Source organism: Mixophyes fleayi, chromosome 7 (assembly GCF_038048845.1).
Source record: "Mixophyes fleayi isolate aMixFle1 chromosome 7, aMixFle1.hap1, whole genome shotgun sequence".
NCBI lineage: Eukaryota > Metazoa > Chordata > Amphibia > Anura > Limnodynastidae > Mixophyes > Mixophyes fleayi.
Window position 1 is genome coordinate 25,874,670 of NC_134408.1, and position 27,923 is coordinate 25,902,592.

General features: G+C 40.8%; 1 protein-coding gene across 7 annotated transcripts in view; it reads right to left on the reverse strand.

The window, feature by feature from the left end:
* Positions 1 to 5,940: 5,940 nt before the first annotated feature.
* LOC142097549 (ankyrin repeat and fibronectin type-III domain-containing protein 1-like) overlaps positions 5,941 to 27,923 on the reverse strand; it is a 274,419-nt gene continuing 252,436 nt past the window's right edge. For 6 of the 7 annotated variants that reach the window (XM_075179471.1, XM_075179472.1, XM_075179473.1 and 3 more), the window contains 10 exons: positions 26,337 to 26,469; positions 25,176 to 25,295; positions 24,385 to 24,600; positions 22,783 to 22,949; positions 13,120 to 13,270; positions 12,704 to 12,872; positions 11,382 to 11,548; positions 8,814 to 9,027; positions 7,613 to 8,328; positions 5,941 to 6,845 (listed from right to left, as the gene is read on the reverse strand). In XM_075179471.1, coding sequence (XP_075035572.1) covers positions 6,555 to 6,845; positions 7,613 to 8,328; positions 8,814 to 9,027; positions 11,382 to 11,548; positions 12,704 to 12,872; positions 13,120 to 13,270; positions 22,783 to 22,949; positions 24,385 to 24,600; positions 25,176 to 25,295; positions 26,337 to 26,469 — 2,344 coding nt within the window. In that variant the 3' untranslated portion in view covers positions 5,941 to 6,554. The remainder of the gene's footprint in view (positions 6,846 to 7,612; positions 8,329 to 8,813; positions 9,028 to 11,381; positions 11,549 to 12,703; positions 12,873 to 13,119; positions 13,271 to 22,782; positions 22,950 to 24,384; positions 24,601 to 25,175; positions 25,296 to 26,336; positions 26,470 to 27,923) is intronic. The other variant, XM_075179469.1, reaches the window with a different exon arrangement.

Below are 27,923 nucleotides of genomic sequence, written 5' to 3' on the forward strand. Positions count from 1 at the left end.
TGGCTTTTTAATCTCCCTCTCTGAACCCCCACCCTACCCCAATTTGCAGACTGTCTGTTTGCCATGTTTATTTGCCAAGCAGAGAGCTTTTGAAAAGCAAATAATGATTTGTAGGAGGATAGCTAAGAAAAATGACAGGTGCATGCTTAAATGGTGCTTAACTTGCTATTTAAAGAAGAAAGACATGTTCTATGTGGGGTTGCTACATTACATTTGAGTACTTTTAGTTTTATTATATTTATAACTTCCAATATTTGGCCTAGTATAGAGCCCAAAATGTCTAGCTTATTATAACACCCCCAATGTCCAGGATATGCAGCCCCAAATGTGGCTGTGTCTTTTTAATGTTATCACAATCATGTAACATACTTACCTTTTTTTGGCATCTTCTTATTGGAGCTTGTATGCGCAGTGGCGTTCCAAACAAATCCAAGCCTAACATTACTTAGACGTCTGGCCTACGTTTGGTCTTCCTATTTGAGTACTATGTCTTGGATTTATTGTTACCAATCTTCCCTTTTTTTGACCATCGTTCCTTGCCAACTGACAGACCTTGGTGCCTCTTTTGACCTTGATAATCACCCGCTGATTTGAAGTACGTTGCTCATTGCTTATTACTTTGCCTGTCAGACCACTTGTATAGTTTTATGGGTTGATAGTTGTAGCCATATTGGTCATCGACTATAGATAGGTGAAGCCGAGAGCAACTGAGCACCACTGAACTATTGCTAAAGGCAAAGATTAGCAGTAGCTTGGCTATAGTTGCTGACTTTCTGGTGTAACAACAGGCCATTACATACCAACTAATATAGGGGGCTGCATGGTTTTTGGCAGGCATAGCATAAAATTAATGTATTATAAGAGGGAGTTTGATTAAACAAACAAATTTAAAAAACAAAACAAAAATCAGACTGGTCCACGGCTACCTTCACACTATCCTATCAGGACACGCCTTGCTGAGTACACCTTGTTATGCATCCACAAGCAAAAATATAATTTTGTTAACTGCAAAAAATAGTAAAAATTACATTCAAGTGGTACATAAGGCACATTTAGTGGGAGTTTACCCTCAATCAAAAATCTCTTTTTATTTTTGTCATAATAGAACAAATGTTTGGAGTAAAAAAAAGCAGCTCACAAATGTTAGGAGGATCTAGACACATTTTCATGGGAAAAAAAATGTTACAAACCCTCTATTGGTCTCAATAGACACCCACCAGGTGCTATAGACAAACTTTTCCAGGCGACACCGAATTAATATGTTCACACTCAAATACTTGATTTACCTGAGGAAAATATTATTTTGAGATTTCACATTACCAAGGGAGCTCATTTTGTTGAATCAAGGACAATCCAAGTACATATTAAAATTTGGGGGTATATTTATTAAACTGCGGGTTTGAAAAAGTGGAGATGTTGCCTATAGCAACCAATCAGATTCTAGGTATCATTTATTTAGTACATTCTACAAAATGACAGCTAGAATCTGATTGGTTGCTATAGGCAACATCTCCACTTTTTCAAATACGCAGTTTAAAAATCTAGCCCTTGGTGTTTTTTTGGAAGACTTTTATAATAGCTATCCCATTACAAAGCCGGGCCCTACCAGGTGGAAGCCTTGTGAATTGCCTCTTGAACTTCAGACCAAACATTTTGGAGATGAGTTAAAATACAATCAGCGGCAGGAACCCCTGAAGAGAGGAAGATTGTGGATACTGGAGTTTAGGATGAGTAATGTATACATTGAAGAAAGTTATTTCAATGGATTATTGGATATGATTATCATGGGTCAAATCCACCCAGGGAAGCAGATCTACCCAATCATAATGATGAGCAGAAACATACATTCTTAAGTATTGTTCCAGAATCCAATTGATTCTTTCAGTCTGTTTGTTGAATTGCAGATTATAACTGGAAAAAATTGTAATATTTCATTTAATTTCTTTGGAACAAACTCTCCAAAACTCCTGAAGATTTAAACCACAAATGGAGACAATTTTTTTTAGGGCAAGCTGTGTAGATGTAATATTTTTCGATGAATAAATTGACAAGAAAATACCCTGAAGAGGAATAAAATAGGGCACCTTAGAGAAACGACCACCCAGATGGCAGTAAACCTTTTGGAGGAGGTGTGGCAGCTCTGACAAATGACAGATGCTTACAGAGTTCTTACCTGACCACGATCAGTCCACTTACCATCCGTACCGACTCGTGCAGAGCTCCACACACACTACTCTGGTCTAGGGGAGAAACCACAACAATTATTTGGGTACAATAATACAGAGAGGAAGGAAGGGGGTATACGAGGTGATGGTCAGAAGTAGAGACCCTGCACTCTATTCCTATTGCTGACACATCAACTTTGGTCTGGGCATGGGTAAGGGGCTGCAAATATTCGGGATAGGGAAGTAGCCTGCCTGAATATCCTACTCACTGATTTACTGGTGAGGGCCCCACCAAGATAAAAATGAAACCGAACTACTATGCAATATCGCCCGCATCCAGCCCTTCCTATCTCAAGATGCCACCAAAACCATTATCTATGGACTCATAAATTCCCATCTTGATTACTGCAACTTTCTCCTCACCGGACTCCCCCCTAGCCTCCCTTTGCTCGATACTCAATGTGGCTGCGAGACTTATCTTCCTTTCACACCGTACTTCTTCTATCTCCACTCTCTGCCTTGCCCTACACTGGTTCCCCTTCAGAATCCTTTTCAAACTCCTCACCGTCACCTACAAGGCCCTCTCCCACTCCACTGCCTCTTATATCTCCAACATCCTCTCCATCCACACTCCTTCCCGTTCCCTGCATTCAGCCAATGACCGTTGCCTCTCCTTCACCTGATCACCTCATGCCACTCCAGAATCCAAGATTTCTCCCAGGCTGTCCCCTTCCATTGTAACGACCTCCCATGCACTATCCTTCTGTCCCCTAACCTGTGCACCTTCAAACAGGCACTTAAAACTCATCTGTTCCTCAAAGCCTACCAGCCGTCCACCTAACCATCTCTCCATGCTTGATCTCCTCCCTCTTCCCTTGTACACACTCCTCCTGCATGCGATACCCTCTACTGACTCACCTTGTGCCTCAACTCTGTTTGCCCTCCCTTTTAGGATGTAAGCTCTTACAAGCAGGGTCCATTTCCTTCCTGTCTCTATACAATTTCTTCACCTCCAACTTCACTGTTTTTGCAATGATTGGTGATATTAAAGTCTTAGTTTTACTCATTGTTTGTTCTGTACCGTCTTACCCTGTATGGTCAACTGTTTGTGCTCTGTACGATGCTGTGGAAATCATATGGCGCCTTATAAATAAATAATAATAATAAACCCTCATTGGCAACCATTAAATGAGTTTCTGGGTATAAAAGCCTTCCCACCTTGTCATGTAACTGCCTAGTTGTATGTCAGGAAGTGTACGGATGAAGCCGAGAAGTATTAATAGACCACTGTTGTACTGCACTATTAATAATGTGTTATTTCTGCACTGTAGATGGCTAATAGACTGTTATGTGTAGTCTAATAAAAGCAATCAGACAACTGACTTAATAACTGCTAGCATGTCATTGTTTTGAAATAAGCTGAGATGAAAGTAAATAAAGGCTTAGTTACTTAGTGACAATTAAAGTGATTGAAATCTCTGCTATATTGTTCCAGTAAAGCAGCTGCTGGATGAAATGTGTAATGCAGCCCCCAGCATAGAAATAGCATTGTTGTGTCACGTTACTGAGGAAACAGACAGTTCCAGGCTATTGTGGAGCACACACAAGGTGAGATGTGTCACAGTGGGCGGAGCCTGTTATATGAGTACAAATGGATCACATGTGCCATTAAGTAGTAGGTGGCTTTTACCATACAGTATATGTGACTAAATTCACTATGTATCTTAGTTAAGTTTTTCTAAACACACGTTCTTAAAGAGACACAGATGACACATTAGAGCAGGGGTAGGCAACCTGCGGCTCTCCAGGTGTTGTGAAACTACAAATACCAGCGTGCCTTGCCACCTATCTGCTGGTTATCTACTGGCAAAGCATGCTGGGACTTGTAGTTTCACAACACCTGGAGAGCCACAGGTTGCCTACCCCTGCATTAGAGGCACGAGTGTAAGAGAAAAGGAACAGGCTAGGATGCACTGTTCCTGTGAGAAATTATTGCCAAGAACTGAGTTCCCTTAAGACACGCTCATTTTACAGGATATAGATCCATATATTCACTTCCAAGATTGAATGAAAAGAAAAGAAATATTTATATTTTACTCCAAATGTAAGAGATGTCTTTGAACCATTTTCTGTTCCTCAGCATGACATTATCTCAGTAGACTGGAGAACATGTATATATAAATAAATAGATGATGATGATACAAATGAAAATCGCTCCTTACGCAGCTTTTCCTGAGCATAGAAATGTCATTTGTGGGGCGTTTAATCTTCTTGGACAATTCAGTCCTGGCATCTATGTCTGTGACATTAACTGGCTATTTTATATTGGTTATGTTGTCATTATAATCATCTACACCTGTGATGGGCACCCTGATACACTTCAGGGGCCACATGGTGCGGCCCTCTGACCTTCAAAAGGGCCACATATTACCCTTAGTCTCAGTAATGAGGTAGAAACAATACATCTAATCAAATAAAGAGATACCTATCTGTAATAACACATCAGCAGGCAATTTAAACAAGCGTTCCAAGCTATAAAAAACATATCTGACAATAATGCAGGAATGAGCTGGGGGCCACAGGTCAATGATCAGAGGGCCGCCTGTTGTCCATCACTGATCTACGGTGATTGGGATGATAAATGCTCATCTTTTGCTCCAGGGAAGATTTACAACCAGACAACACAACACACGGATGTAAGAGCCATTCTCATACAACTTTTTGTGCCAGGTGGTGTCTTGCGGAGGGACAATATTTTGCCCCGACGGATCTTGGGGGGGTTCCAATGATCTCATTCCAATTATGCTCTGTTGAATGAAACTAAATCACTTTAACTGCGTTATGCGCAGTGTCTGAATAGATGGACAATTTAGTAGCTCTTTGGGGCAAGTTGTGATTGTGCTCTGGACACAAACAGCGATTCCCAATCAATAAAATGCTTAAAAGAATTAGCTGCCTGTCCTGCGTGTCTTATTTGCATTATAGGATGAAGCCCAGATGTGTCATTAAGGAAGAATCACGGCACATCCACAAGTCCACAGCATAATAGATGTACAGTACAGTAGCACACCCAGATCACATCACAACCCCAATCTGCTGTCACTATCTGATATTGGCCAAATGTCTGAATTTGTCAGAACCACGAATTTGTTTCAGAATATTGACAACCGTAATGATAAAACAAATTATTTAATATTTGTACAATCATAGCACCAGTGCTTTGATATTTTTGTTCATCACTGTGTGGTGTCTTTATTTATAAGAGAAATAAAAACAACAAATGATATGTTGCCTCTCATCTGGCTCATTAGAAGACAAAGGAAAAGGTTGAAAAAAGAGTATGTAAAATGGCAAAAGTAGAGGAAGGGTGTCAGAGGTAGGAAGAAAAGATAACAAGAGAAAGGTATAAGTATATAACACTTCTTCAAACATCATTAAACAAATATTTCAAAATCCAATCTGCTAGTGTTTAAGCTCGGACTGGTACGGCCTCGAGGAGTGAGTTCATGTACATTCTCACGGAAGCACGACCACTCTTGTACTGTGGACCACAAAAGATGTCAATATACCAAATCGACTAACAGAGGCGTACTTGAAAACATCATGCGGTTGAACATATGCAGGCCAATTCACACCACTAAAACGGAGAGAAAACTGGGCTGTGTCACGGACTTCATGGCGATGAAGAGAGAGTTAGCAATGAGAAGCGGTTTCCTTAAAACGAAAGCATACAAGGCGAGAGTAGTCAACAGGCAGCACCAGGTTTCCCTGGAGCTTATTTTTTATCCTTTTTTTTTTTTTTTTAAGAAAACATTTTGTTTTAGGAACTATTGTGCAACAAAATATGTTCCCTCCCCCCCAGAATACAGTAAAACAAGCACAATAAACAATATTATTCATAAAAAAAAAAAAAGAAAGAAATAATTTCTTGTGGTTCTCGTGTTTGTTCTTTGTCTCTGGATACACACGGGAGAACCGGCATCCAACGTCCCATTAAGTCTCTGTGGCTCACACATCAATAAAACCCAAATGTTTTGCTGAAAACGCTGCAGGGGGAGGGGGGGGGAGAGATATGTATTGCTTCTTTTGGTGTGCGTGGTATGTTCTATGTTCTTCTAAAAATACTCTCTCCAAATTCCTTTCCAGTGAAGACGTTGTGGTAGAAGATACGTTCTCATGTGCCAGTCAAATTTCTCTTTCGCAGTCGGGAAAAAATAAAGTCTTTGGTTGACGAGAAAGAAATAAAAACAACAATATCTTAAACTTCAATTTTAACCAGAGCCCACGTTTCTGCACAAGGAGAATGCTTTATTGAGCGAAGGAAGCATTATTTTGATTCGACAAACCTTCCAAAGGTTGACTTGGTTAAGCTACATCCGAGCCACACACTCATACCGTTGTAGCTGGACCATACTGAAAAAGCAAAGGGGAAGTCTCTCGGATCCGGACAGAAAAATGACCTTTCTTGCATGAATTCTGGAGCGAGAAAGGTGGAAAATCGTCATCCAGCCACTGTTCTTTATTGTTTTCAGAAGCGAAAACCAGTGCAAAATGGTCTAGTTGGTCTTCAGCATAACAGTAGCCTTCTGCACTTCCCAGCATGCTCCTGGAAATCTCATTCATCTGGAGGACAACCAGCTTGACAACTTCCTGAGCTGCTGTTTTGCTTGTTATATGCAACTGGACACATGGGAAGAGAGAGAAATAAAACTCCTATTAATCTATATATTGTATAGGTGACGCTGGTATAGAGAAAAAGACACACGCTTTATTGTTGGCTATATTTATGATGGGACCCAATCAGTCTTGTTACGATTATGTTTAATGGTTTATTTAGTAACATGGTGCTAGTAGCATATGTTGCTGTAACCCATGGCAATTAATCATACATTATCTTTCATCAACTCATGTTTGGAAGGTTCCTTATAGTGAACGCTTGCTTGCAAATGCATCTGTGCACTAGTGCTGAACCTGGCTATACACAACCTGTGCCGTGCCCCATAAGAGGACGGTCATTATTACTATGTATGACCTGCCGCTACACAGAAAGGTTTAAATAAATATTAGAGGGATTTACAATCCAAACTGAGTATAGCGTTCATGCAGTCGTCACTAAATGTACTCTATCTGCCTATCTCCAACGTCTACCTGCTGGGCCCATCTGAGCATTTCCTCCAGGTGTGCTATGGATCTCCATCAAGCAAGTCAGTATGGTTAGATAGACCTAGAACTTAATTCTAGGTGTTGTGGCCAACACTGGAAGACGAGCATGACTGCAGGAATGTCATATAAAATAAGAAAAGAATTGATTGCCTGGCTCCTGAGTTTTGTCCAGCCCTGATCTATAACAATTCCAGGAAGTTGGTCCACTGCAATACAACACAAACTGGTATGGATATGTTACAATGCATAGTACTGGTGCATACACAGACTTTGTGCTACAGTACCTTCACACTCATCTCTTTAGACAGACCAGTCTCGTACTGTGGATATATCCGAAGAGTTACAGAATTATTCTTCTTTCCTTGGACTGTTACAATTCTCGTTTCCAAAGGCTCTTGGAAGTCATGTGTCCATTCCACAGAGTGTGTGCGGTAAATCAGCCGTGAGCTTTCACACGGCTGGCCGTGGTCTGGGCTAAAAGATGTGCTTGTCCTCAGCCCTCGGACACTGCGGTGACCTGTAGACTTTGTCTCTGTTGGGGAACTGTCTACAGAACCAGGGCAGGACTTTCGAGATGCCTTGTAAGGCTGCTTGGGAAAGTCAAGGCTGCTGGTACGGACGCAGTAAGCTTGCCGCTTCTCTGTAATGCGTAGCAGTTCGATCTGGCGGCTGGGAAGCACAAAGTCACTGTCGTAAAGCTGTCGCGGACGATCATCTTCCTGAGTCATTACATTAGGCTCGTGTGTCTGCAAGACATCGGGCGTTCCATCTCTGAAGCTGCGAAGGGTTCTCCTGCCGCACTCTTGTCCAGAGGAATAAACCAGGTCCAGTTCCTTTGGACTCTGGGCTCTGCTAGAGTCATAATCACTATCGGTAGCAAGGAAGACTTCTGAAGAGCCCTCTTCATCTGATACGCCATGGGAATCTAAAAGAGGGGAAGACTGGTTTGCGAACTTCACATCCAACAGTTCATTATCAGAGTAGGGAGCAGCAAGGAGATCTGTCGGTACAAATAGTTAAGAGACTGCTTGGTTAAAATAGATTTATGTTTTGCACAATGAGAGTATGTGAAAAACTCACATCTATGCTTACTAGAGTCACTTGGTGTATGTTGTACAATACATAATGAATGCATAATAGACAGATTTCCAACCATTGTCCCACACTACAGTACAGTACTGATTTTTTCCCTATCTGCAAAATATTCTGCACATATAACAAATACGCACAGAATATTCTGCTTCTACATGCGTCCAGGAGCGAAGGGCCAGGAGCGGTTTCTAGAAGTATCAATGAGAGATGTATTTTTCTTAGGTGGTTTACAATATATTTGCCCATGGTGAACACACTGTCAATAAATCCTATAAGGGCTAACGAGTCCTCGGGAAAAGTAATGTCAGCTGCTCACCTGTGTAAAGTAAAGTAAGGGCAGACTCTCACCCACATTGAACACAAGCTTAAGGTATAATATGGACCAGCACTTACCTGCGTTGAGCTTTCGATTGGTTTCAGGTGAAGGGGTGGGAGATGGGAAGTAGTCCAGGTGAGATGAGGTGGACTGCGGTTTCTCCTTCATAAAAATGTCTCCCGACCCATTGACAAACCAAGTGAGGGGTACAGCACATGACGGCTGTTTGTATCTGGCGTGTTGGAGGACATCCATCATCCAACGCATTTCTCTCCAAATTTCTTCCATTTGCTGCATGGACCAGAGAAAGTACAGCGTTACCCCAAGACAGACGTCAAAGCGCTGCGTACCTTTTGCGAGGCAATTTTTATGACTTATGCCAACTAAATCCATGAAAGTTATCATTTCACTGGCTTCTTGGAGTAAGAAAGACACTGACCCACATTTTAAAATATTTAAAGTTTAGTTAAAAGAAATGCTGAACATGCACCGTATTATCAGAGCATTATAAGGACATGCTGCAAACATCCCAGAGATGCTTATAGAGTTGACATGAAATTAAAACCTAACATGACCCGTTTGACAACTGCCATTGGGATGGTATTCAAGCTTTTACATATAAACAATAATGTCAATATAGGTATCCAATTTGCGAGGTACTCCACCCCGCCCAGCTGTATTCCTGGGTCACATGCAGAATTCTACAGCCAGCAGGGAGTATGGATATCTGTAGTGTAGGTATAATGGCCCTGTGCTTATGTCAATTGGGGTTTCAATAAAAAAAAAGACAGAAAAGGAAAGAAGAGTGGATATCTATAATAGATACTAATATTCCTTTCCATAATGAATTAAAATTAACATTCAAGTTAATTCATGCCCGTAGCACTGATTCTCCGATACACTAATGGCCAGCTTTCATGAATGATTATTAATCACTCATTTACATTGTCATTTTACAGTATTCATAAAGCTTTGACATAATACTTTAAAACAAGAACACACAATATCACCACCACAGCTGTGTTAGGGGCAGGGGCCTTAGACTGAAATGCTACATTCATCCCAACATTAATTGTAGGTTTGCTCAAAATACTATATTTTCAGAGTATTTTACAAAACAAAACAAATGCTAAATGTTTCCGTTTCCAAAACCTAAAGGGGAAAAAATGCATTTCTGTAACCCAAGATGTCCAATGCAAAAAAAATCTGAAGAATAAAAATTGCAGACTCAACTCCACAGGAGCACGGCCTGGTCAGACCAGACGACTCCTTCAATTGCCTCCCAACCAATAGGCCCATAAGCCAAAGAACAGGCTGCCATGATAAATAAATGGCAGAGAGACGTCTGCTCCAGGCAGAATCAGTACACACGCCTTCATACACAGCGTATCTCCCCTACTTCCTCTGTGGGACTTGGCACTGTCAGGTCTGTATTAGTGGTGAAAAGGTCTCCCAGTCTTTATCCTGTTGGCTGGTGCAGCCATACACTTACACAGTTATCAAAGCATGTATTAAATCTCCGCCCGCGTGCCCGCTGCCAGCAAACTCCTCTTACTCATGGGGAGAATTGCCGGCTAGTCCTTTCCAGCAGGGCCGAAGAAGTGCATTTGGAAGTGTGGGCAAAACACTGTTGGCTCGTACTAACTAATAATCATTAACAAAAACACAAAGAATTGCTGTAATTTGAGCAGCGTCTCATGTGGCTTGTAAAATCTATTCTTATTAACGGCAATAGACGGCCGGAATATTACTGACATTATACAATATATAGGCGGGTCAACAACCCTATGTGATCGCACCCATCACTGATCGTCCCATTATATTAGGTTGTTATATTTTACTATTGGTAATGGGAAGGATTACACTGCAGAGCCAAGCATGAATGAGATCTATGATTTATCGGGCAGTCCTTCCCTACAATTAAACTTTATGTACCCTTGTCTATAACATATGTTGATTTACAATTGCCCTCGGCTTAATTCATACCTGTACTTTAAGTGTGTTCATGCCAGAGCAAATTAAATGTTTTCTACCGCAAACTAGACTAGACGTTGTTCCCATTAAATGACCTCATATCCATTATTTGGTAGTTCTATAATTATCTAGAAAACTCCAATACATATTTACTTAAGATTCAGTCTTCTCATAATCATATGTCAAGTAATAATGGGTAGAGTCACAAAAAATGTCTATTTTTATATGCTAAATGTACCTATATAATGCAAATGAGATAAAATTATATATATGACAAAATGTTACCAAAAGGGATCCCTAAAGAACTAACATAACATTTATAAAGGTACTCTAACAAAAATAATACTCTCAGTTTTTACCCACATTACAACATTTTAATATATTGGTATGGCAGTAAAGTATATGACCCCCCCTCCTCCCAGCCATTAAAAAATGTAAGTTATAACTATCCCATTATTATTATTATTATTATTATTAAAGGCAGATAGTCTCTCTCCATGTGTGCGTATGTTAGGGAATTTAGACTGTAAGCTCCAATGGGGCAGGGACTGATGTGAGTAAGTTCTCTGTACAGCACTGCAGAGTTAAAGATGATGATCCTTTTAGCAATGAAATATTTTTAGTACAAGCGGAATGGGAGCGTTGTCACAGAGATCTGCGAAGTCCGTTACCTGTATGAAGTCCTGAACCTGCTGATGCCGCAGCTTTGCGGTTGTAAGCTCAGAGTCGGAGAAGGCTTCCCTGAGACTCTGCTGAGAGAGGAGAGACTCCAACTCCAACAGGGCCGACAGCTGACAATACTGACTAATGAAATCCCGATCATACGTGAAAAAGTGAACTGGAAGGGGAAAACAAACAAACAAACAAGTTTATTTTAATATTTTATTCCCAATGCAATAACAAAGCAACAAGAAGGTTTGCTGGATAACAAAAGCACATGTTTGTTATTTTAACTTTAATCTATAACATATTGCAAATGCCAACAACCACATCATTTTTCTTATAAATCCTTTGACTCTCTCAACAAGTACTGTATAATTTTAGTTTAATAAAGATTTGATTTGTGTTTGTTTGTTTTTGAAGTTAGTGAGATGAATTATGGGGCCCCTGACGGGAAATGGACACTAGTAAAATGTTTTTCTTCTTCTTATCTCACGTTCCCTGGGAAGTCTATTGCAGAGCATACAGAGGCATCGAGGACCAGCACATAACCAGGAAATAATGTCCTTCAGCTCTCAGTGTTCACTAGCAGACACAAGTGCTTATACCCGTTAGACAGCGGCTACAAAGATGTTCATTACTGGAATGTCCGAGTCAAATCCACAAATCTGCTGTTATGTTATATAAAATAGAAAACTAGACATAAAAATGATGCAACTGCAGTCAAACTGAAAAAAAGTATTACTTTTAGAAATAAGGGAAAGTGGAGATGTTGCCAATAGCAACCAATCAGATTGTAGAATGTACTAGTCTGGTTGCTATGGGCAACACCCCCACTTTTCCGGTTTAGAATGTTTGCTAAATCTACCCCCTTACAATCTTATAATCAAGGTGGTAATAGATTAGTGAATCTCCTATTAGGGTGGAACTACCCACGGCTGATCAGATGATTTGACTCTATCAGCAGGGGGAAAACTGGCTGAGGACATCACGTGATTGGATGTGATGTGGTCACATGAGGCTTACATCCATTTTTATGGCAGCCTCTTCCACCGAGTAACCGGAGGTAATCTAACACTTTTAAATAAAATCTTAAATGTTCTCCTCCTTTTATAAATTCGGCACAATGTGGCTACAAGGAAAAATACATATATTAATGTCAGTCTATGTTTTGTATAGGCTGGTTTAGTGGGGCATTGTCATGATAGTACTATATAGTGCTGATTGATCTATACATGGAGAAGTGACAGGGCATATAAAATGTAACAGGTCCTGGTAGACACTGCTCTCTGTCCCTATTAGACCAGGTACAAAGGAAGGCAGGCACCCTTACCAAGCTCAAATATCTGCAGGGGCAGTGTGAGAAATCCTGAGTAAGGGGTGTAGGGGTTGTTCTGACCCGGAGCTGTGCAGACATCATCAGACGGAGGCAGCAACAAGAGAAGAGAGACCTGGCCTCCGAACTCCAGCACTTCTTGGCTGTACAGTCGGAAATCTTTCGCCTACACATACACAAAGTAAAATGATCAGTAAAACAGTTTTTTTTGCATCCATTAACAACACTTCGGGGCTCAGAGCTTCTTGCAACAAATGACACACTTTCCAACAGCGCTACTTCTAGCAATAGTAAATTCAGCGTTTTTGCTAAGTGAGGCTTATAACACAATAATTGTGCTGTCACTAACGAGTTTAAGATTATGCTGCCCTCTTGTCATAGCGCACACAGTTATGGACTTTGCAGAGGACTACCTCTTGAAGGGGAATGTTGACTTGACTCATTAGATCCTTTACAGCCGTCCTAAGCTCCTGCAGCAATAGGTTTGGGCTGCTGTCGGAGTCCTGCTCGCCAGTGATTGGTTCATCCACGTTGGCCAAGGTTTGAAGCCACTCCCATTCTTCCCTGCACAGAAGAAAACAAAACAAAATGGTTGCACAGTCGCCTCTTACTGGCTAACAGCAAGCTCCCAAGTATTAACTACGTGAAGTACCTTTATAGCTGCTACTTCAACGGAAAAGCCACACTGTCTTATATGTACTGATGAGACATGTAAAGTAAGAAAGATTCCGGGACATGAAGTCTCCATAAATATACTTCTGTTTATTTTCTAATGGATATTTATTACATGTAGTACATTATTTGCCAACCTAACTAATCAATAGATTTAAAATGATTAAGCAAGTAAGAAGTAATTAACTTGACTTGTCTTCTGTTAAGTGGAGAGGAAACAAATATATTGGTCGGTAATATAATACCATTTATGTTCAAAGCCTTTTATTTATACTAAATTATTGAGCAATTGCACAAAGACAACTTCATGAATTAGCTCAAATACATTTGTAGGCCGTACTGCATTCATATACATAAATATTCTAAGTTAATAGGCGCTTTATTATTGCTTGAGATGAACATGCAAGAGCACCAAAAACAATATTGACACTGTTTCATTTGGTTGACCTCTGTGGATTTCCTTCTCAGTATCCCATCAAGACATTAAGTGCTATGATCGTCTCTGCAGTTACTAGGAATTGGCAGTTCTGTTCTTATTAGGGTCAAATAGGACTGCAACCAATGAAGGCCCTGCATGTTAAGTGTGTCTGCCTCTCTCTACTGTTCAAAACCGTGTGTCGAAAAATATGCTCAGACATTGCAGAATGAATGGCGCCTCAGGAGCTGTTAAGGGGCTTCAGGGATTGACTGGGTTAAATCCCCAGATACAGACAGATCAGAAAAAATTTGCAGCCTCAGTTCTCATGGCTTAACCCTGTGCACATGGATTAGTGACCATCAGGAAAAGCAGCGACAGGTGATACTACAGGCAGATATTTCAATTCTGTCCATCCAGGCAACTGATGATGGTGGGATTAAAATCTTGAAACATGAGTTCATTTCAAATGTGCAATGTGTGCACGTGTGTGCGCTCTCTGCAGTGGTGGATGGGGGGAAGGTGAAAGTTAGCTGGAGACCTAAATACAGCACAGTGGTGGGGTACGTGCCTCAGCGAAATGACTTTGGCATGGTGGAGGAAAACTGAGCAAGCTGCACTGACTAGTGTAAGGTGTCTCCTTCCACTCCCGGCCTAGGGTGATGATTGTCTATACATCTTGCAAAATTCCGTGGACAAGACATACAAAGTCTCGCTGTGACTGAAACATACTGCAGCAAAAGGGAATCTAACGTATGCAAAAATGTGCACATGCCATGTCACTATATAATAACATCTACATATGGTGAAAGGGGGGTGTTGAATAGAGGGGCATGGGCATGCGTGGTGCACAACTCCAATTTAGGTAATATTCCCTCATCTAAGGATAGTGATATGTGAGCACACCTGGTGCTTATATTGTGTATGTGTCTGCATGCAGCCGGCGGGGGAAGTGCTGAGCTCTTGTCACTTAAAAGATGACTATTACCTGCTGCGTTCTCATTGGTGTTTACGCTGATTGCTATATGCAAACAAATACAGTGTGTACGCACCAGGCTCCATGGGGCTCAAAGGGTCACGCTTCACTAGCCTAAGTCATTTACATATGGCCCTGTGTGCATATAACATACATGTCATTTAACTGCGAATCATACAATCGCATGCTTTTCAATCATAGACTGATCGAAGTTCATCTGATTGGTTGCTGCTGGCTACATTATTTGGTTTCTGTTATTAAATAAGACTGTTCAGCTAAAGGCGCCTATTCTGCTTACCTGTGATAGAGAGGTGATATACACACTTATGGGATTAAAGAGCTTTTATGTGCACTCTATTTTCTATGCACATTCCGTATACACATTACCACTTAGGTAGAAAAAACAAGTTATTCACTTATTATAAATGTAGTTAGATGAGACCAAAAATAAAATGTGAGTAAGGTGCATGTCCCCCAAAGTGTCTTAGGGGTATATTTACTAAACTGCGGGTTTGAAAAAGTGGAGATGTTGCCTATAGCAACCGATCAGATTCTAGCTGTTGTTTTGTAGAATGCACTAAATAAATGATAGCTAGATTCTGATTGGTTGCTATAGGCAACATCTCAACTTTTCCAAGTTTTCATTAAATCTAGCCCCTTAGTGAAAAAACCCCCCTCTCTAATTTAAAGAGCTAATTTTACCTGCCCAATATATGTGGCACCCATTGATTTTTCCCATTAATCTCAGTATATACTGAATATAAAGGGAAAAGAGAAAATCTGTAAAGACTGGCTCCTGCCTCGCTCCTATGACAATTTATGCAGCAGCAGATGTTTGGAGAAGGCAGGAAGGTTCTGCTGCTCATCCGTGCTAAGCCCTAACTAGAGCCTGTTTGTTCAGCCAGCAAATGATCCTTTTACACTCACACCATTTCAGTGTGACCTGTCTCCATGCTTTATTCCCAAGATAGAGCATTAGTACTATATTGTGTCTCTGCTATGAGGAACTTACTGTTCAATCAAGTGATGGTGAATGGCGCTGTCGGGGTTTATGTATTTATACATACTGATAGCGAATTATTTTCCTTGCTCATAGTATTGCAACAGGAAAAAAATCTGCATGTAAAAGGGAGATATGAAGTCTCTCCATAGCAATAGCACCAAGAACTGTGCAGAGCATCACTACGATGACAAATCAGACTAAGAATCAGACATATCTTTTCTATAAAAAGGACAGAGCCGGGAAGCAACTGCCCCTGTGGCAGCCACCCCCTGTGTGCGGATCACTGCTCGGATTTGTACAGCCTATGCCCGCATCAGAATCTTTACCAACACTGCTGGAGCTGAACGCAGAAGACAGCTGAATGCAGTGATGAAATGTATACCGGTCTGTAGAAAGCCATCACTAGCAAGAACCTGAGCTTTCCAGGACCCAGCTAAGCTGCCCTGATTGTATGGGGCTTTAAATAGAAACAGGCTGGTGAGTCAATCTGTATTATTAAACACTCCGAATGGGGCACATTATAGGAAGTAGCCTGGTATTTTAACCCTATGTGGATTATGCTGTAATTTTGTTTGTAACTCACTAAGAAGAGCCCCTATATTTGGATATCAGTGCCACCTACTGTGTAATGCGTCAGCCGACAATTAAGACTGGTGGAGGAGACACCAGGATTCAGAGACGCAGCAGCGCTAAGTAAATATTGATAGACAGCAATGCACTGCTTTCATAACTCTGTGTCACTGAGACCTCTCGGTACATTACTGTCAAATATAGATACCAATAGGGACACACATCAACTTGGAAGTATGTCCACAACGTTTGAAGTGGCAGTAAGTCTATCCAAGCCCCAGATTTACCTCTTAAACTTCTATGTTTTCAAACAACTGCATTAGTTGGCAGCTTTAATTACAAAAGGTAGGCATTTGTCAGGAGTAAGTTATCCTTCCCTAGATTATATAGGATGTGGTTAGAGGTAAAATAATTCAGAAATCTTGCTCGGACAGAGTTTGGCGGTGGAACAGGATATTTTGCAAAGTGCACATTTATGGAGATACGATTTTCGAGTTTCACTTTTGTTTAGCCATCCAAAACTTTATTCATGTTTGCATTTTGCAGAATGTATAGTCTATAAGCCCAGATGAGGTTAGACAATTAATTTTGGGTTGGACTGGGAACACATAAGGCCAAAGGACCACACAATCTAATGGGCTTATATAATAACATGATGATATGTCACATTCGGTCATTTTTCTAGTGCCGTGCAGTGGCGCACGCAGGGGGGGTTTCTGAGTCTCTAGAAATCCCCCCCCCCCCTGCGCTAACTAAGTGGCCACTGTCCTATACAGCAGCCACGGCGCTGTCAAAGAAGCGTCCGCGGCGGTGCTGTATTGTATACAGCACCGCTGCAGACGCTTCTTAGTCCTAGACAGCGCCGCGGCTGCTGTATAGGACAACGCTGGCGAAACGGAGCTGCTTTTGGGTCGGCGGGGAGAAACCCCCCCCCGACAATCCTCCGTGCGCCCCTGCAGTGTAGTGAACCTTTCAGTGCTGAATACAAGAGACAAACGCGCAATGAGATAGATAACTAGGTTACAAACGTCTTGACACCTACAAAGGAATGGAAAGTGTTACATATAGATGTGTGGATGTAAAGTGTGTCTTTTCATATTGAATAAACCTTTAAGTTTTATTTTCTTTCAGAAAGATTATAGAGATATACTACACATGCACACACTGAATTACAGATCGCCTGTGGTTTTAAGCGCAAAGTCGCCATATGTATTAACCTGCAATTTTGAAATTCCAAAATCCAATCTTTGGCAGTGTGTGTCTATTTTAAAACACCCGTCCCGCTGTCGGTGTAGTCAAACTCGCCGCAAACTCGACTGAGACTGACGAAAATTAATCTGAAAAATGGCTGCATGTTTTAGACCTGGTTCTGAGTGCCTAGATAGCTTCAACAGCATGCTGATAGAGATATCTGGTTATGCAAGTTTTAGCTATGAGTGTAATCATGATTTCCTATTTAGAATATTATTAATTATATTACAGGGGCCAAATTATTTTATTTTTATTAAATTAGTGGGCCAAATTTCATTAATTATTATATGTAAGGGAATTTTATTTTATTGTATTATATTATATTGTGGCATACTATGTCATTACCAGTGGGGCAATAAAAAAATAAATAATATTTTTCTAGTGTGGCAACACTTAATATTTCCAGATGGGGACACCATTTAAAGTACATACTTGTAGTGCCACAAGTATGTATGCTGCATTTGCTAATCCCTTCTATCCAAAGCAGCGTGTTGATTCTGGCGATTTCTACAGCGAGATTACAGTGATTTGCAAAAATCACAGCTTTATACATATGGCGACTTGTATTCTTAGACTGGCCAAAAGTAGGGATGGCGATTTGTAGTGTGACGATTTTTAGTTACATCACATTACTGGTGATTTACTATCAACGTGGACTTTCATACGTACATCGGCGAGTTCAAACTCGCCTGAGAAAATCTATAAAAAAATGCAAATTGCAGCTTGGTACATTTTGCCCTAGATCTCAAATGTGTAAGGGGTTGTCTAGTTTTGGCCAACTCTTTTTTAAGAAATAAAACCCATGACTCTTCAATCTGTGCGGTGTATAACACACACGCTTTCTGACAATGCATCACATGTAGTCTAGCAGCCGGCTTTAAGAAACATGGATGCGGGTTCTGATGGAGAAGAGAGACCCCCAATCTTGACTGTACAGAAGAGAACACTTTTTTTAGATGGGTAGATCCAAAAGTGGATGGCCCCTCTAATTCATTGTTTAATAATTATATTGTCTTTTACTTTCGCCCAAGAGTCAGAATCACTTTCCAATTTGACTGCAGTGTGGGGGGTGAAATTAGAGGAGATCTGGTGGTAAATATATCAAGGTGAGAGTTTCCAGCGTGTTTGAATAGTAGAGATGTTGCCTATAGCAACCAATCAGATTCTAGCTGTCATTTATTTAGAACATTCTACAAGATGATAGCTGTAATCTGGTTGCTATAGGCAACATCTCCACTTTTTAAACACGCCGGAAACTCGCTGCTTGATACATTTACCCCCTGGACTTTCAGCACTAAGGCTGGGTGATATCGGTAGCACACACAGGCCTGTTAGTGTGGTTAGATGGTGGGTTTATTAATATTATTACCCTTTATTTAAAAAGCACCAATATATTATGTAGCTCTGTACATTGATGGAATCATGAAACAGATAAATAACATACAATAACATGAAACGGAAGGTAAAGATGGCCAAGTGAGCTTACAATCTAAGAGGTGTGGGGTACAATGGACACATAAAGCAGCGGAGTAACAATTGTTGGGGAAAGACAAAACAGTCCGCTGCCGGAAACCATAACTCTCCTGCAGCATTTATTCAACTGAACATCATTGCTGTTCTGGTTCTTGGATAGGCTATCAGTCTTGTGCTGTATGGGCACTCCTGCTTGGACTAGCTGTCTGTCGGTATCATGCTCGATGCTGGCACAGAACCTGGACACTTGTTGCCCATGTTTGCAGAAGTCGTACTGGCAGCTGCCGCCACCGAGGAAATCATCAGTGATGGGTTTATGGTCAGATAACAATTATGATGGATCATTGACCAATATGATGCTGCAGTGAGTGTGGACAGTGTCAGTTATCTCAGTATTTGTTGATTACTGAGCTGTCTCCAAATAAGCTTAGCAGGAATACTTTGCACTGATCTGTTTGCAATCACACATTATTCTACACATTATTAGGAGACAACACCAAAATTAGAATTGTAGCAAAACAAAACACTGAAAGCAGAATTTTAGATCCTTTTTTTTTTTTTTTTTTTAAAAAAAAACACAACAAAAAACAAAAAATAGTCCCTTAAAAACCCTTGAAACAGTCAACCTAAAAACATACGAGTTTTAGCATGAATGAGCCCTCAGCCTGTGTGATTTAAACAGGTAAAGAGAGTAAAGTAATCAAAAAGTCAGATGTGATTCATGTTTTTGGATTCAAGTCAGTGACTTGGGGATATGGAACGTACGGTCACAGAGATACTGTATGGCAATGTACACTGAGCAACCTCTGAACTTTTTCCTTTAATGGAGGGCCATGACAGTGCAGCTCACCCTCCTCAGTGTATTTAAGGGGTAAAATATCTTTCATTGCTAAAAGGTTTATGGAATGGCTGGATTATATATAATATAATCAAGTTATTGATGAAATTAGCCCTCATCCTCAGTGTCCTGGTACATGGAGACTGGGGGTTTGGCTTTACTGAACCTGGAAAACCACAATGGGTGTACAGAATAATTGAAGGCCACTTAATATGTTTACATGAGGGGAAAAAATGTAGCAACACTGGTTAAGCATAACAAGGCTCCACTGTAACACGAAGAAGTGGTAAAGTATTTTATCTATTTTTGAGAAGAGACAACTCTCCTCCAAGTAACCATAATGTCCCGCGGACCACCATTTGCTCACTAAATGTTTACAATGACTCTTCAAATAAATGTTTACATACGTACACCGCACGCAGGAAGCAGGATTATAACTCCAATAATACGAAACTAAATATTTTGAAATGTGTTCAGATGTTAGGACACATCTCTTATTGTTGGCACTTCTGCACAAGCTCCGTGTAAATCAACAAGTAGAATATTCCTAAACCACAGATATTTCTGCTAAGATTGTGTACCTTACTCACTTCCATGAAAACATACAACATACTTTAAGGTTTTTTGGTTGCAGTTTAACAAAACTAAAAAAAAAAAAAAAGACTGAAGATCTCAGACGATCGACAATCCTGACGGCTCAGAAGATGGTAGAGAACAGCCGCAGCAATAGAGGTTGTATAGGCAGTGGTTATAATATGAATGTCTAATCCAGGACTGTAACGAGGTCCACAACGTCCCCTTAGAAAGACTGTCCTGACGTATGTTTTCATAAAAAACTGGCCTTCAGTTGATATTAGAGCATTACCAGCATTTGCTGTCCAACTCTTATCTATGCTACTGATTCTATGTCCTCTCCAGGATAAACTAAGCCACGTTCTTTAGTTATTTCAATGCTGACAGCAGCTTAGTAAGGAGAATACGAGTGGGGAGAGCTCAGCTGACGAGATAGCGCTGAGCAGTTTCATATCAGATGTGATACTGGAACCAAGAAACCGCTGCTCAGTCACATGAAGAAGGAGGAGAAGGAGCCCCGGAAATATCGTACACTTTTATTGTTCTGGAATAAAACCAATTCCATGGGAGATTTTCAGAGTGGCGGGAAGGGGCATGGAGGACATGTGGATTGGGCGGTGGGGACAGGGAATGGGTGGAGGGTGTGTGAATACATGACATGTTATGGAATATGCAGGCACTATATATATATATAAATGATGATGATGATGACGACGTATACTGATGGCTCGTATCTGGATTGATCACGGAGGGTACCTAGAGGCAGCAACAAGCATGCTCAGCAATTAGTACTCGTGTCTATAGTTCAGGAGAGGACAGGGGCTCTTGCAGAAGACAGTCATATTCATCTCTCCCTAAAGTACTAGGGGGCTACTATGCCGTCATATTTAGGTTGTAAGTAATAAGTGTTGCCTCCAATGCATGCAATATGCCATATGATATTTGTAAGGGATTAAATAGAAGGGGGATCTTGTTTCAAATTTGTAGCTCTCAGCATGGAAATGTGATTAACTAGCACAGTAAAACTACCCTCACATCTATGTGCTAAATATCACTAAACAAATGATGTACTTGCCTCACAGCTAAGGTGTCTGTACATGAATGTGACTAAAGGTTGATTTCTAGGCTGGTTGTACCGGAAATCATGGTAAAAGGAGCAGCGTGTGGGATCTGTCAACCGCCCCCCGTCAAGTGTTGGCCCTCGCTGTGTCCTCATGGACCGCATTGTCTGCAGAAAGGGGGGGTCCTGGCAAATTTCCTAGTCAATTTCTAAATGTATATATGACACAATGTCGGTACTCTCAATGATAAGAGTTAAAACTAATCCCTTTGGACAGATAGAAACAAATACGTAATCTAAAACAATAGAAGCAAAAGTGTTAGTTGTATAAATTCCCACATTTATATTTAAGCCATCCAACGCACATAAAGTGTGGGATGGTCCTAACTCTTATCAATGAGAGTAACAACATGGGTGTGGGGATGGTGGCTCAGTGGTTAGCACTTCTGCCTCACAGCACTGGGTTCATGAGTTTTATTCCCGACCATGGCCTTATCTGTGTGGAGTTTGTATGTTCTCCCTGTGTTTGTGTGGGTTTCCTCTGGGTGCTCCGGTTTCCTCCCACATTCCAAAAAACATACTGGTAGGTTAATTGGCTGCTAATAAATTGACTAAACTCCAATCGGGCAGGGACTGAAGTGTAAGAAGTTCTCTGTACAGTGATGTGGAATTAAAGGAGCTATATAAATAGCTGATGATGATGATTGGGTAAAATGGATTTAGAAATTGAGAATGAGGTCTACCAGGTCAAGTCCCTTCCAGTAGACATTATCTACTATATAAATGCCTAGTGGCGTGTGTGAAAAAAAAACAAAAAAACAACAAGCTGCAGCGCCACCTGCTGGGCAGAGTTATACACTGACCTATATATTTCTTGAAGGAGAAGTGACAGTTGGGAGTGGTTGCCAGGGTGACAGTGGGGAGTTTTTAACACCTTAAGTAGCTTGATGAAGGATGTGGCGATGAAGATGAAGGATGAGGTGATGGAGAAAAATGATGAGGTGGTGACATGTGGACAAAACCACGTTAAAAAAGGGCGCTTGCGTCGGGGACTAACGCTCTTCCCCTGAGGAGGCCTGGGCTAGGCCCAAATGCATGACAAGAACCTTTTTAACACCTTAAGTAGCTTGATTTGACTAGAATGCATGAGTATCATGCACGGGTTAACTTGTATATATATATATATATATATATATATATATATATTTATATTAATAAACCACAAGTGGACACAGGAAAACTCACCTGGACACATTTGAATTGGCTCGAATTTTCACATGGCAAAGGATGTTGGGTAATCTCTCCGGCACCAACACTCGGATCTGGTCTACTGCACTGCAGAGCTTCAGATATCCCAAATACAGACCAGGAGGCAGGGCTTGGCTACTTCTCCGGTGGTAAGCTAATTTGTCCTGGAATGTACAACAAAAAGCTCCTGTAAAGTACCAAAACTCAAAAGCAGCAGGAGCTGCTCAATCCTTGGTGTACACTCACAAATATTGTTTATTTTATTTGTTTGCGACTGTTGTTTTGGCATCACAACCATTTAAAATTTACTCTGCTTTGAAAGCGGGTTTATAAAATTGGTCAGTAAATTTGACAGAAAGGTAAGCGATCCATCCTCCGATGCACTAACTAGTGCAGCTAATCATGTTAAGTTTTATTGGTTTATTTTGTGCGTTATTTGCTTTTTGTATATGCACCCTCAGGATATGGCTTTCCCAATTCCTAATGTGTAATTTTGCCATGCATTTATTTTGTTTTATGTGCAAACTATTCAGTCGTGATCTGCATGCTTTCATATTTTTAAACAAATAAACATAAACTTAAAAAAAATAAAAAAAATTGAGTAAAGGAGTGTTGGACTAAGGTTAATGTGTTAGAAGTGGCACTCCCAGTGGTTGCAGTACACCTGTCTTACTAAGCAGTGGAAGCTCCAATACAGGCAGTCTTCAGATCAGACACATCACAAAGGACGATGTACTAAGTTGTAAACTAGCCCACTGGCTCAGATATGACCATTGTAGCAATCGGCATTTTACAGAAATCTTGTGGGACAAGATATTTAAGAGAACTTTAAAGGGTAGAGGGTGTTCCTGCCATGCCTTATTTACCCCACAAAAGATCTGTATCAGTAATCAGGAGTTGTCCTATTCTTACTACCTTTGGCACCAACCAAGCCTGCTTTGTACTAATAGTGCATCTGTATGTGCACAAATACCAACATAAAAACTGTCCAAATACAGAAATGCGATCGGTGAAATGAAAACAACGCTGAGATGCCACCGACCCCAATGATTTATAGAATCTAAACAAGGTTCGAACGGGCCATTATTTTAGGAGAAAACCAAAAAAAGGTTCAATTAATCAAGGGGTGGCGCTAAAGTGGCAGGAGGCATTTCTTTGAACCCACAATCCTGGGAAAGGTCCCATAGACTTTATTTTATGGGCGCATTAGTTGGACAAATTTGCGTGTAATGAAACATACTGCAAGTCTACTAGGTACATTGAATATACCGTGTAGAAACATGGTAGGAGACTCAGCATTCAATGCAATTCTTCTAATTTTTTATTAGGCAATGCTTTCTTTATATAGTTTAGTATTTTCTCCAATGATTGCAGAATAGATGTTCTGTAAAACACCAATCGATAATTAATTCCTTCCTTAATAAATATATTATCCGTGGGTTTGTCCCTTGAACACATAAAATGAGCTGTGTGCGATATGTGTAACACAAGCAGTGACAGGTCACATCAGAGCACAAGAGCTGGTTACACATTCCTGAAGGTAACACACCTCGTTCACTTCCTTTCTCCAACTACTGTAAGCCGAGAAGGTCAACTCACATGCAGTGTCATCAGCAGGACATCTAGAGCGCTGGGCTCGTCCGGTGATGAGACAGACTTCCTGTGAGTCTGCAATCTGAACACCGGCATCCAGCGTACGTTCTCTAAGGTCTGGCTCAGTTTCACCTCCTTCAGAGTCACTATCAGGATGTTTCCTTGCTTGTCTTTCATGGGCTCAAAGAAAACCTGCCCCAGGTCCTGGAATCCTAGCAGACCCTGGCAATAGGAAAGAACATTTAGGGAGGAGAAGGTGACACTCTGTAACTACAACACTTGTTAAATACACAACAGCTCTTGACGGGGACAGTACTATTTAGCTGGATCATTCTGCACACAAACGGTGTCTGTGGTCAGTTCTTGCATCTGATTGGAAAAATTAAATGAAAACATAAAACACATCGCTGCCAACTGAATCCCCCCTAAGTGTAGAATACAATATAACAGCATTTTTAGAACCCAGTTGCGTACCACGTGAACTCAGTCCACAAGAGCCACCCTTTCTTTCAGTACCGCGAAACAGTTTAAAACGTATGGCGCACTTGTGGATGTAAACATACATGCACACAGCGGCAGGGTGAGGGAGAGCTGTCTGAAGCTTCACCTAGGGTGCCTAGTACCCTAGATCTAGCCATGGCAGTGACTAATGGCTCTGTAAATGCAATGGCTGCCTCCATTGTGTGTAGGTGACAGGGGCACTTAAACATATATTGTGACAAAATTAAGGACACACGATAACGCTAGGCAAATAGGATAACTGTAAAACATAGAGCTCATCTGGTTAAGGTTCATACCTGCATTTGAGACACAGCTAGCAGCATCTTAAAGCGGGTTTGCAGAATGCAAGAGCAGGAAGACTGTGACACAGTGACACATTGTCGCAGCCACAAGATGTCGTCCCACATACATGACACCTGAGGAGTGACATATACAACAGTGTGAGTGTACAGCACAAAAATCCAACAGTTCCAATAACACAGTCAAGTGTAGGAGACTCCTGTGCAGGAACTACATTGCAGACTGGTATGGGCCATCACCCCCTGAGCTGTACATCGACAACGAGAGATAGACGCTTCATTGAATGAGAGCTAAATTCACCCTGCAGGCTAGTGTTGGCAATCTGCTGTTTAGTACAACCCTGTAGGATGGATTTTTCCTTACATATTCAGCTCCAAATCTATCATTTACAGGTCGCTCAGATTACAGGAAACACTGGTTATTGGGAATGTGGTATTACACTAATGGAAATGAACACCATAATGGTCGTAGGGTTTCCAACCTTCCCAATAAGATCAGTTTTCATGTTTTTGTGATACGTCTGTGTCACCGTGGCAGACTAGTCTTAGACTAAGAAAGTTTGTTTCCCCAGGGCAGATGATGCTTTCTTTTGGTAGCATACCTGAATAAATATATTTGTTACTTATTTATTTATCATGCTTATAGGAAAACAGGCAACATTGCAGATTGCAGAGCCGTAAATTAAAATTTTAGCGTCTGGGGCGAGAAAAAAAATGCTACCCTAGCCCTCAATTTTAATCAGATTAACCCAGTGGATCCCAAACTTTTTCAGTTCAAGGCACCCTTAGGGTCTCCATATTTTTTTTAAAGCATCCCTAAGCCAAAATAATTACCAAGTAGTCTCCTGCCTTGCTTACCACTGGCCCTGTCAGAGGCACCCCAGGGAGATCACCGAGGCACCCCAGGGAGCCTAGGCGCACAGTTTGGGAACCACTGGATTAACCTAAATACTCTTAAACTGTGCCCTGGCAGACGCCCATCTCGCACGGTCCTAATTATAGCCCTGCCCGATTGCACCTCTTGTCTACTCCATCTATCTGTATTTACACAACTGATCTGGTAACCCTGCCCATTGTGATGACTGAGATTATAGATATTCCACCATATATAGCCTCATAATGAAATAATGTATATTAGTGCAGGTTAGCTGGTCTTACCTTAGTGAACCACAGGAAGTCCTGCATCAGGAGACAGGAGTAAGAGTCATCTATCTCCACCACTGGTATCTGGTCTTCGTGAGTTACTAAAATGTTGTCATCCTTATAAAATATTGAGGCAAGATACAGTCCCCTGAAAACATTAATGGACAATTTAATTTGGTGTAAAATCACAGACACCCTGTAGAGAGACAACGATTATAGCTGAAAAGCACTTCGCTCCTGTGTTGTGGTGTATGTACTATTCACACATCCTAGGATTACATTGCACATCTTGGGAGAGTTAAAGTGATACATAAAAATACATTTAAATAAATCTAGTTCTTTATGTTTAAAAAGTGATGCCCAGATTTTACTTTGACACGCAAGTCCGATAAACACGGCTCTAGATAGTGGCTTTTGTCTACTGATATATTGATTCTGATATATTTATCTAATGATATTTCTTATCATTGCTGTGTTTAATGATGATATATAGAACTAATGATACAAGCCCTGGATTTGGACTAGCGTATACAGTGTGTGTTCTGTATAATGTGTGTTAGATGAAGGGGTTTGTGTCTGTCACGAGGTGCATCAATCACATTGTTCATCTCTAACCATGTAGCACTTTCATTGTATTATAATGGAGCGGGCGGTGTCAGCGATATGTGATCTCTGCATTTTGGGAAGTGACAGATTACGCCATTTGCCGTGATTAGTTGAGATCTATCTGCATGTAATTACAGACATAATGGGGCTTTTTTTTCTTTCCGTGTAAGATGTATATTTCCATGCTGTGCATTCACACCAAATATGCGTATACATATGTCTGCATGAGAGGGGAGGAATAGGGTCCGGGCACAATAAAGGCATGAAGTTAGAGATGGACACATCCCCAGATAAGCCGTATAAGAGACGTATCCCTGGAGAGCTGGTGCAACGATACTGCTTCTGATTACGCTCATAGGCCTAATCATTAAGTAAAGTAAGGAAACAAAAGGAGTAAATGTTCTCTGGGACAAATCATGTTACAATGCAAGGGGTGCAAATTAGTTTATTATATTGCACATAAGTTAAATACTGGCTGTTTTTTCATCTAGCACACAAATACTTGATAGCTTTACTTTTACACTGAAATTTAAAGTTGATCTAGGACATGCCCTACCCCAACTATAAATCTGCAATCACGTTTTAAATTTAACTCCTCCTCCAATGCAACATGGTTTTGCCCAGGTGCAAAGTTACTCCTCTTTTATGCTTTGCTCTCCTTAATAACTCAGGCCCATAGTACTTAAATCATTAGCATAGCGGCTATATTATATCAAGTTGAGGCTGTCAATTCACATTGTGTACTTGACATTTCCATTTGGACTACTGCAGGAATGAAGATTCCCATTAGATTAGTGGTAAACGACAGATGTCGAGGTGTTTGTATTTAATTACATTTTATATTGAAAATACGACTAGCATTTATTGGTAACTGTCCAGACATTGTTATATTGTGTACAAATAGGGTAATGTGATTTTAGCAGTTACTCAAATGCATTTGTTTCTTTTTGAAGTTTTAGGTAAAAACAAGATTGTGTAACTTTTTCAACCAGCTAC